We start from the raw sequence: 11,431 nt of genomic DNA on the forward strand, positions 1-11,431 counted from the left end.
GGAGGAACACAGCCTTATCTGCCCATGTCCTCTGAAGTGTAGCTAAGCATATAATGACACATAATGGAACTGGGTTAAAGAGAAAGTATCAAGATCCTCCTCTCCTTATCTCAGGTTTTTCCTTTGGTAAAAGGGGATATGACTCCCTTCTCTGTCACCTGCCCCCATCTCAACTGGTCACGGGGAGATAATGTTTGACCAGAACTCTGATATTAGGCCAGGCAGAGTAGGTGGGCCTCAGTTTATACCAGTGATGGGCAAACTATGGCTTGCAGGCCAGATGCCAGGCCCCTGAAATGTTCTATCCAGCCATGAGACATTATTCCTAATCTGACAAATATAATGAGTAGGATACAATACAATGAAACTTCAAAAGAGTTGCCTTAGAAACAGACTGACAGATGAGCATTTCCTTTCCTTTGGCCCCCTCTTTAAAAAGTTTGCCCATCACTGGTTTATACAATAGCTGCATGGGATAACATGATAGTCCTTACTTATGTACCTTGATTTCAGGTTCATAAAGAGTTTTCATATACTTGTTTTGTTTAGATCTTGATGATTGCTCTGCTGTGGAAGGGATGCCATTTCTATTTTCAAGATGGTGAAACTGAAGCTCAGGAGGGGAAGGTCAGATAGGGACTCTATGGAAAAGTTAGATATTCCAACCTCTAGGTTTCCTATAACCTCATTTTTTATATCTGATTGGCAAGGTCACCGAAGAAAAGAAACCAAGTACAAATCATAATAGAATTTCCTATTGGAAGGGGCCTTAAGGACCTATGGGTGCAAACTCTCATTTTGCAGACAACTGAGGCCCAGAGAGGGGAATGGACTTGTGGATGTTCCAACTTCGAATTAGTATCAGAGCTAGAACCCAAGTTTTATTACTTCCAAGGATTCTTGAACTCCACCATGATGCCTCCAGAAACTTCCTCTTTCCTCCTCCTCTTCTTCCTACACTATGATCCTCCCATTCTTGCTCTCCAGTGTTCCACCTCCCAGCCTAGTGGGATTAATACTCACTCTTCAGGTATGCACAGTTGAAGTTACTACAGGTCCGTTTGAGGCTTCTGAGAGTTACCAGATTTTGAGCTCCCTCCTGGGAGAAATTAGACACCTGGAATACCTCATTTGGTGGGATGAGCACTTCTTGCTCATTGGGGAAGATGGAGAGTTTCTTGATGGAGGCCCCAAAGCATGTGCTCAGGGTAAAGAGGGTAGCATTTCCATACATCTGGGCCACCTTCCATTCCTCAGAGGTGGAGGTGAACTGACCAAAGCGGATGCTCTCTCCAAGTTTCCTGGGCTCAAAGTGGATACTTCCCACACCACGAAATACCTCCTGCCCAGAGTCATCCTTACAGCTCTCAGGAACCCTCAGCAGCTGCAGGGCCCGCATCAGGTAGAAGTGCAAGGCCTTGAAGGGAAAGTGTTCCATGTAGGCATCAATAGAACTGCCCAGTGTCCTTACAGCTGAGTTCAGCTCCCGGTGCAGGATGTTGGATGAGTTGGTATAGACTATGACAGCCATTGCATGCTGAGTTGTGAAACCTGGGGGCAGGGAGAGGTTCTGATGATTTTTCAAAAAAGCTGTGGCAGTCTCCCATGATTCCCTGAGTATTTGGTTTTGGGCCATCTCTTCCTGAAACAGGCGGGGAGCGATCTGTTCCATCTCTTCCACACAACCAGTATAGGCATCATCGAAAGTGTTTGGAGCCATGTCAAGGGGCAATGTCTTGCCTCTGACCTATAGAGGAAAAACAGAAAAGAAAAAGGATATGGAGTTGATAGGAGCTCTAGGCTTTATGCCAATTGATAAGGGCATAAAGGACACATTTATTGATTTAGGACACATTATGTTGTCTCCCCCATTTCTCTGTGAGCTCCTTGAAAGCAGGGACTGTCCTTTGCTTTTCTTTGTATCCCTAACCCTTAGCATGGCACTTGGCACCCAGTGAGCACTAAATAAATGTTTGCCAACTGACTGACTGACAATGGTAAGAAGTGTGGTAGACTAGAAAGAACACTGTCTCTAAAGTCAGGAGACATGGGTTCAAATCCTTCCTCTGATGGTTTTTACTTTTGTGATGCTTTATAAAGCATCACAAAAGTAAAAACCATCAGAATAATGAAAATGAAGGGGTTGAACTACATGGACTTTGGGCTCTTGATCTATAAACATCGTTATCATTAAAACCATTGCCTTCTGTTTTAGAATTGGTACTGTCAGTTCTAAGAAGGGCAAGGGCTAGACAATTGGGGTTAAGTGACTTGCTCAGTCACACAGTTAGGAAGTGTCTGAGGTGAGATTTGAACCCAGGACCTCCCATCTCTAAGATTGCTATCTATCTACTGAGCCACTTAGCTGCCCCTTATAAGCATTACTATCACTCTCATTTTGAAGTGGAGGAAACTGAGATTCAGAGGCAGGAAATAACTTGTACAGAATTATATAGCTAGTGTTAGAATTTGAATTTGAATCTAGGTGTCACCTTATTTTAAGTCTAGCGGTCTAAAGACTTCTTGGGCATTGGGTTATCCTGTTGAGGAGACAAGCTCTGGTCTCTGCTCTCGATGGAGTTGGGGAGCCAAATCTAAAAGGCTTTTTTCAGATCATTCAGCTCCAGACTTGACCTCTCTCCTAAGCTTCAGATTTAGCTCTCTAGCTGCCTGGAGGAGTTCCTCTGGATATTCCAATGGAATCTCAAACCCCAGAAGTTCTAAACTGAGCTCATTATCTTACTTCTTAAACCAACTCTTAGAAACTTCTCTCTCCACCTAAGGGCTTGACTTGGAGTCCTGTTTACCTCTTTCTCTCTGCTTCTGTTTCTGGCTCTATCTCTGTCTTTCTCTTTCTCTGTGAATCTCACTCTCGTCTCTATCCATCTTAGTTCTAATCTATAATAGAAGTTTGCAAATAAATTGAGTCCCCCTTGACTTTCCTCATTCATTTATGTAATAATGATCATAACTAGGATTTATAGAGGGCATTAAAGTTTGTGAAGCATTTTATAAGTATTATCTAATTGTATTCTCACAACAATCCTGGGAAGAAAAAGTTAACATTATTGTTTTACAGATGAAGAAACTGAGGCAAGCAGAGGTGAAGTGATTTGCCCAGTGTCACACAGCCAGTAAGTTCTAGAGACTAGATTTGACCTTAGATCTTCCTAACTTTTTAAAAACATGCTGGATTTTGCACCTTCTGAAATATATCCCCAGGTGGTCCCTTGACCATCAAGTTGGGGAGTAGGGTCCTAAGGTTACATATCCTATGAAATATTTTTTTAAAAACCCATACTCCTCACCCCTCAGAGTACGTAAATAGAATTTTGTACCCTTGGACTTCATTTCCCAGAATCCCTTTCCTTTTTCATTCCCACATTGCGCCCTTATGTTTTGGTGATAAAAGTTTGCTGTAACCTGTTATAAGTAAAGTTGTATGTGCAGAAAACAGAGGCATGGGACAGCAGAGTAAGGAATTCTAGAATTCTACTGGGGAAAGGCAGTTAGCTTGTGCTGGGGAATTCATTCTCTCTTTACCTGAAGAGAGAGACTGGATATCTTCCTTTGCTGGCTGTGGTATATCTAGACTTCTCCATCCTACCTGCTTTCTTGTTACCTGACTGAAACATCTGTTGAGCTTCTTTTGTGATCCTGTACAACTGAGCCATCTGTCAGTGAGAATTTGATTGGGGTCCTTTTTGGATCCAAACCTCTTCTTGGGGCACTGCTCTGCTAGCTGCCTAACTACCTCCATTACAAAAAAAAAAAGAGGGTGGTTGTTTGGGTTAGTGTAGGATATTTATATTAGGGTCTGGGTCCCTAGATAGAGGTGAGCTCAGTGTATTTAATTCACAAAGACTCCTGTTGGCAGGACGTTTAGATCTTGTGATGTTTAGATAGAAACCTTTAGTTTAAGTTATACAATTACCTTTTACCTTTCCCTTGTTAAAATTAAACATCATTTATATCATCTAAATGGGTGGGTATTTTATCTCAGAGTCTGGTTCTGTCAACCCTGTGCTTGGGTTGCCTTCCCAGAACCCAAGTTACTCTTCTGATTCTGGCCTAAATAATATCCTATCCCATCTCCAAAACCCACCTTTCTATTTCAAACCCCACCTTTTTTTTTTCTTCCCGTGCTCTTTTCCTCTTCCCCCTTCCCCCTTCCCCCCCCTTCCCCCATATCCCAATGCAGCCAGGCAATCTCTGTCTCTCTCTTCCTGCTTTTCATGGTCCAGGCAGACTTCTCTTTGCTCAGGCTATTACTTTCCTTTACTTCAAGTTATTATTAATAAATCTTATAAAAATATAACACTTGGAGTATTATATATTAATTTTTAATCTTACATTTCTGGCTACCATTTCAGGGAATGAATTCTCAAATTTTTTACTGATGATAGCCTTTCAGTAAAGATAGGAGGTTTCCTGGTGCTGGGGACCTGCCCACCATGAGAGTGGGGACTGGCATCTCCACCTGCTGCTGCTCTGTGCACCCTATGCTCTCCTATGCTCTGCTGGCCCCGCTGCCATTCCAGCTCCCACCCTTCTATGGAAGCAGAGCTACTGCTGCTGCTGCTGCCCACCACAAGAAAGAAGAGCCAGGTAGCTGCCTCCCTTTGTGTGCCCTCGGCTCTTGTGGCTCCTGCTCCCACTCCTGCCCTGGCCTCCCTACCGCTATGATATGCTGGGAGGTCTGAAACCTGTTTGGAAGTGCCTTCTTGATCCTGTGTGGAGAGTGAAGTATAAATCCCCTCCTCACCAACATGGGTTTCAAGCCTGTGCTAGCTACTCTTCAGCAGGGGAAACCAAGCTATCCAGCCCCACCCCCTTTCTAGCTTCCAAGCAGATTTTTTTTTAAAGCTAACCCTGGGTTCCTGGCTGAGAGAGTTGCTACTGAGGGGTTTTTCATGGGGGGGTGGTGGAACAGTAGGCATGTACCAAGTAAGTGGATTTCTTCAAGCCAAATTTTTTTTTTAATTAGCCTCTCTGGTTTCCTGACCCAAAACATCTAGAGAAGCCCCTATTTCATATTCAAATACCCTATTGTTCTCCCTGGCATTTTTGCCCCTAGGGAGGAGGGGAAGGGTCAGAACTTTTTCCCCAAACATTCTTGTGAGGCTTTTACTCCTAAGCAGTGCATACTAGTGTAGTGTCACCTACTGACAGGAAGTAGAGATTGCATGGCCCATTTTCCAACCTATCTCAAATAGTTCCTGTTTCCAGAGAGCTTTACCTAGCTCACACAGCTCCCAGTTTTAGGATGTCTTTTCTTAATACTGTTCCTTGGTGCACTGGTACCCAAACTGATTAGTTTGGGTAATCCTGGGATTCAGAGGGAATATTCATCTCCCCACACCCCCTTGTCATTTTGGCCTGCCCAGTCTCTGCAATACAACCATTATGGGGTTTGTCCACAGTATGCCCAGTGCATGTATGGGGAACTCCAGAAATGTAACCAAAGGAATCTAAATGGATGATGATACTGGGGAAGGGAAGGAACCTTAATAGATCTGGAGGTGAATTTTAAACCTTTCCAGACTCCATTGTTTTACTGATGTTAACTCTTTCAGTTTTGTTCCCCTCCTAATAGTGAACAAGTCTTTGTAACACGGCTATTAGAATTGGAGAAAAGGATTCTTGAATTCAGTGCCTATATCTTGTCGCATATATTGTTTTTGCTGAGTGTTTGTTTTAAAATTTAATTTGTTTTGTTAAGCTCACATATATTAATCTAATCTAATATCTTCTGTTACACTGAATCATTTTAAATTACTGTGTTTTGGCCATTAGTTATGTATTCTGTTACATTGTCTTTATTTGTACCTTCCCTATGACTATACTGGAAAACATACCATTGTAAAAGTCCATAAACTACTTGGACAAACCCTTTCTGTGGCAAAACCATACATCCTTATGGATGCTGGGTTTGTCACCAGATCTGTTGAAGTCACATACTGCCTAAATGGCCTATTGTTCCTTTTTGTATTTGTTAATTGTCACATAGATGATGATGGATGGACTCCATCAAACTGTTTACAACCTGCATACAAGCTTTGGAGAATTTAATGAGCTAAATATCTCAACTGATTTTAAGGGGTTATCAGAAGTGATTTTTAGATATCTAGTAACATCCCTTCCTCTGCCTGAACATTTGCCTGCCTTTGAGTTGTTTGTAACAAGAGGTAAGGGTCCATTTAGTAGTTGAAGTGAAGTATAATAGCACAATTTTATTTCCCCACTTCCACATTTATTAAAAATGTAATGGATGAGACACCTGAAGTGGTTTTCACTATTCTAGTCCTCCACTCCACATTAAAATGGATGGGACATATTGGAGACAGGTCTTTTACACTTTTACATTCTCATACCAGAGGGAGGGAGGTCCCCCAAAAGGGGCTTGGTTACCCTGTAATGGGTTATAATCTCATCTGGGAGGCATGAAGGATTTTTCAAGGAAGCCTAGTAGCTTCTGAATAGGTTTTTATATTTGTAACTTTTCAGCTTACTCTACCCTTCCACCAGAATGATCTAAATTCTTGGTGACATTTTTAGACCCAAAAGGTTTTCATCAGCAGTACACAGGTTTGTGTTTTCTGGGCTTTCTTGCCAAATTTTGTAATGATTACAGTAATAGACTTTGTTAAAAATATCTTCACCAAGGTTGAAAGATTGGCTAGATCTAGAGAACTTGTGACAAGTATTCATGAGTTCATAGGTTTTTTTAAAATTTCACATAGCAACTCATGTGAATCCTAATGATAGTGGATTTGTTTGCTATTGCCATTAAGTGTGCTATTATGATTTTTGAAAATTTTGGTATTTCTTTGAATGTGCATTACCTGCTCTACCACTGTTTTATAAAGCTGTTACTTGGTGAAAATCATTTGCATTCACACTGTGGATCATGGCCATGTTTAGAAGGAAATGGATCTCATTTGGAGTGAGAAATCTTTGTATTTTACCTCTCCTTGGCTGACACTGTGTCACTGATTGTAAGCTATATATTTTTGATTTTTAAAACTTTTTAAAATTATTGTTGCCCCTTGTATGTGCAATGTAACATTTGAGTTTTTTTCCTTTTCTCTCATTTTGTACTCGAAGCACATATAACCAGTGTTATTAGTTTTTTTGATTTTGCACTAGGATAAGTTTAAAATGTCTATTAGCCCTAATGTTAATGCATACCCAAAAGCTTTAAACTATGGAAATAGTGCCATTAATTATTTAAATATTATGGGACTTTGCTTAATGATTATGTCTGATTCCAGGAGAAGGGAACACAAAAGAGCCACTACCAAGGGAGCACATAAGAATCTGCATAGTGCCAATTGAGCACATGGTCAAAGAGACCAACCAATCGCAGTGGGATTAATGACATTCTGCACCAAGACAAGAGGACTTGAAATTGCTTGAGGTTTGAGGTTGTGGCTGTTTGACATATGTTAGATGTAGGACTTCTCCATCCCACACTTCTATCAGGCACCTCACTTTGGCTGCCATCCTGGTTCCCCTATCCCTGAGAGAAAAGGTAAAATCAGACCAGGGAGTCCTATTTCCTATTTGCTGCTAAAATCTAGTCCCTTTTCTTTCATAGTGTGGCAAATTTTCTGTAGTCCTGGCTACTGATTGGGTAAGTGCATAATTGCTACTATAGGCTTATGGGACATAAATCACTTAAATTGAGCCCTGATTCAAGGACCTGTTATAGGCTTATTTTTTTCTTAGATTTTTTTACATATAAGATTTTGATGTTTTGTATTTCATCTAGAAGTTATTTTTTCTCTTTTATTTGGATTTTTTGATGTTTTTGATTTTCTTTTGCCAATTGATTCATATACCTCATAACTCAGCCGTGTATCCCTGTGTGATCCCTGTGTTTATCAACACCTTTCTCAGGGGGAATGTATTACTATCCTATAATGCAAAGTTTAAATTCTTTTGAGAGTAATTTTAGGATAAGAAACTGGCTATCTCTCCATATCCAGAAAGTGAACTATTTGGAGAAGGTGCCATGAAGATGCCTGCGGAAATCACACACTGCACCAGAAGATCCAGAGTGAACTTTGGGATGTGGTGAATTGAACTGTGGGGCAGTTGAATGCATTTGTTTTGAATATACACTCTTATGCCAAAGAGGACTGCCCCCAATTGTTTTTTCATAAGTGTAGCAATCATTGGTTTTGTTCTTTTTCCCTCTTATTTCCCTTTTATCCTCAAATTATTGTAATTTCCCTTTAGAAATTAGAAATGCAATATAGTATGTACCTTTAGTTAAAAATCTTTAGAGTTATAAGTTTGTTATGTGTAAATGATCCATTTGGGCAACTAGTCTCCCAAAGGATCACAGGGGGAATGTGTAACTAGAATTTTGTATCCCAGGACTCCATTTCCAGTACCCCACTCTCCTTCTGTCTCTACATGCTGATATAGGTAGGGTACTTCAAGTGAGTATTAATATAATACTAGGAGTTATTGTATATAAATTTTAATCTTACAAGAGTTAGATCCAGCAAACCACTGGAGAAGGAACTCTTCATCTAGGAATCTAACCATACACTCACACATATCACCACCAGCATTAAATAGTAAAAGATCTGTGTAAAAAGAGTGGAAATCATTTGGAAATTTGGAGATGTAGTGAAAAACAAAGGAAAAAGAAGATTCCCTACTTCTACCCCTTTTCTCCTGTAAGCCAATGAACAGGAAGCCTACCATAACTCAAGTTTTTCTGGGCTATAAGGCCAGACATTATACAATTTCAACACTGGACCTTCCAGACCACAAACCATATCCCCACAATGGGCTATGCATTGGGACCCTGGAAGCTTTAAGGAGGAAATATACTCCTATGGTATTTCACTAAAGTGCTGCCTTTCCCGTGAAGCCTCCTTGGACCCCTTTCTATCCTAATTCCACCCCTAACCCCCACCAATTTTCTGGCACTCTCTTCTTCCTCAAATTACCTTTGTGTAAAGCTTGTGTAACTACATGTTGTATTCCCTGAGTCACAGGGAAGCTCCTTGAGGACAGAGCCTATTTGGATTTTCTTCTAACATTTCCATCACTAATGTCTTATATGTAGTAAGTACTCAATATTTGAATTTTACCTAAGGGTATGAGGGAGAACATTCCAGGCCTAAGAGAGATTCACAAAGACACAGAGGCAGGAGAATATGGAAAGTACTAGACAACAGAAGGTAGTTGCCCACTTTGCTTGGAGGAAAATAGTATGAGCTATATCTGGAAAATTGCAGAAGGCCTTGAAGACCAGGCAAAGAAATTTGCACTTCACTTGGCAGTTAATATGTAGGTACTAAAGATTTTGGGGCTTATATATGATGATTAGATCCACACATAAAACTGTTTTGGTAGTGTGATGGAGAATGAGTTGAAGACAAAAAAAGTATAATAAAGTAGATCTGTAGGAGCTAGTGTAACCTAGGCAACTAGGCATCATAGAGGATAGAGCTTTGGACTTAAGAGTCAGGAACGGCTTGAGTTCAAATATAACCTCAGATACTTCCTATCAGTGTTACTCTAGGCAAGGCTCTTAATTTCTGTCTGCCTTAGTCTCCCCATCTATAAAATGGAAATAAAAGTACTTAACTCTCAGGGTTGTTATAATAATGATGATGATGATGATGCTAGCATTTGTATAGTACATGCCAGACAATGTGCTAACTGCTTTACAGTTATTATCTCATTTGATTTTAACAACCCTAGGAAGTAGGTGCTATTATTATTTTCATTTTATGGATAAGGAAACTGAAAAGGACAGAGTTTAAGGGAATTGCCCAGTATCACACAGCTAGAAAGTGACAGAAACTTCCTGAATGAGAGAATATTTGTCAAGGGCTTCATACAGTGCCTGAAATATCTTGTTGTTCTATCATTTTTTTCAGTTGTGTCTGACTCTCTAGTAGGAGGCACTATATTGTGCCAATAGGAGTACTTGTTTCAGAAGCTATGTGAAGAATAGTTTGGTGGAGGGAGAGAGGCCCAAAGGACGGAGTTGAATTAGGAAGCTATTTTATGAATTCTGCTCACAAGTGATAATAAATGAATGAAAGTGATGGTTGTGAGGATCAAAGGAGGTAATAATTAAAACAGTTAGCACAGTGTCTGGCACAAAGCAAGTGCTACATAAGTTAACTATTATTATTGTCATATTTTATAAGGTATAAAATCCTATGTGCTTTTATAGAATCAGGAAGACCCAAGGTCAAATATAGCCTCAGACTTTTATTGGATCTGTGACACTAGGCAAGTCACTTAACCTTTGTCTCAGTTTCTTCACCTGAAAAATCAAGATAATATTAGCATCTACCTCTCAAGGTTGTTGGAGAGATCTAAGGTGTATCCCAAGTTTTTCCCAAGCTTTCTTGTCTCTACACTCTCTTCTTTGGTGAGTTTACCAGTTTACTTTAATTCAATTATCTTTACACAGATGAGTCTCCAAATCTATACTATATCCTACCCCATTATCTACTCAATTTTCATGCCTTCTGTCAGTATAAAATTTAAGGCAGAAGAGCAGTAAGGGCTAGGAATTTGAGGTTAAGCTATGCCATCTAGCTATCATCTATTTGTTTTTGAGAAGAGGAATCATGTCATAGCCACCCGTTTGTACAGGTGCTTTAGTGCTGAGTTTACTTCTGGAATTGTACTGAGTTGGAGACAGGTAAGGATTTCCCCCTGACTTGGGGTTCAGAAGCCAGACTGACCTGGAGCGCTTTGGGGAGGTCTCCAGGAAGGTGGGATTTGAGAGATACATAGAATTTGATGAGGCAGAGAGGTGATCCTAGAGCTCTCTAAGATGGACCCAAAGGGCATTTTCCTGCCTGTCCAACAGAGGTTGGTTAGCAAGAGCAAAAAAATGGATAAGACAACTCCTAAGAATAAAAAACTCTGGAACTGACTTTGGGGGAAGGGGTCACTCCTACTGGATTTTCTCAATGCTAGTAGGGAAAAGTGTGTGTGTGTGTGTGTGTGTGTGTGTGTGTGTGAATGGGGGTAGGGAGCAGTACCTGAGGGATTTGCAGCCAAATGAGGATCACACAGGGAACCAAGACAATGGTGAGAAAACACTTCTCCAGCATCTCTGGCGGCTGCAGGGACAAGATTACAAGCTTTAAACGTACATAGTGCATTATATTTTCTAAGGTAGAGGACTTATCTGTTTATTATATTATTATTACCTAAGTTTACCCTTAACAGATAAGGAAGGTGAGTATGCCCTATTCCTCTGGTCAGTGAGTCAATTAATAAACATTTATTGAGAATTCCCAATGTGTCAGACATGAGCTAACTAAATATAAGCACTGAGGATTCAGAACAAGCAAAGACAGCTGCTGCCTTTCAGGAATTCACCTTCTAATGAGAGAGACAACATGTAAGTAATAAGCTATATACAATGTAAATGGAA

At 40.4% G+C, this 11,431-nt stretch overlaps 1 protein-coding gene across 1 annotated transcript; it reads right to left on the bottom strand.

Moving 5' to 3' along the window:
- Positions 1–1,012: 1,012 nt before the first annotated feature.
- LOC123241207 (ecto-ADP-ribosyltransferase 5-like) lies at positions 1,013–11,156 on the bottom strand. Its single transcript, XM_044668909.1, has 3 exons — positions 11,034–11,156; positions 4,398–4,730; positions 1,013–1,747 (listed from the first exon to the last, which is right to left on the bottom strand). Exons 1-3 carry the CDS (start codon positions 11,154–11,156, stop codon positions 1,013–1,015), a joined length of 1,191 nt encoding a protein of 396 aa, XP_044524844.1.
- Between the last annotated feature and the right edge of the window lie 275 nt (positions 11,157–11,431).

The sequence above is a fragment of the Gracilinanus agilis genome, chromosome 3, assembly GCF_016433145.1.
Source record: "Gracilinanus agilis isolate LMUSP501 chromosome 3, AgileGrace, whole genome shotgun sequence".
Taxonomy (NCBI): Eukaryota; Metazoa; Chordata; class Mammalia; order Didelphimorphia; family Didelphidae; genus Gracilinanus; species Gracilinanus agilis.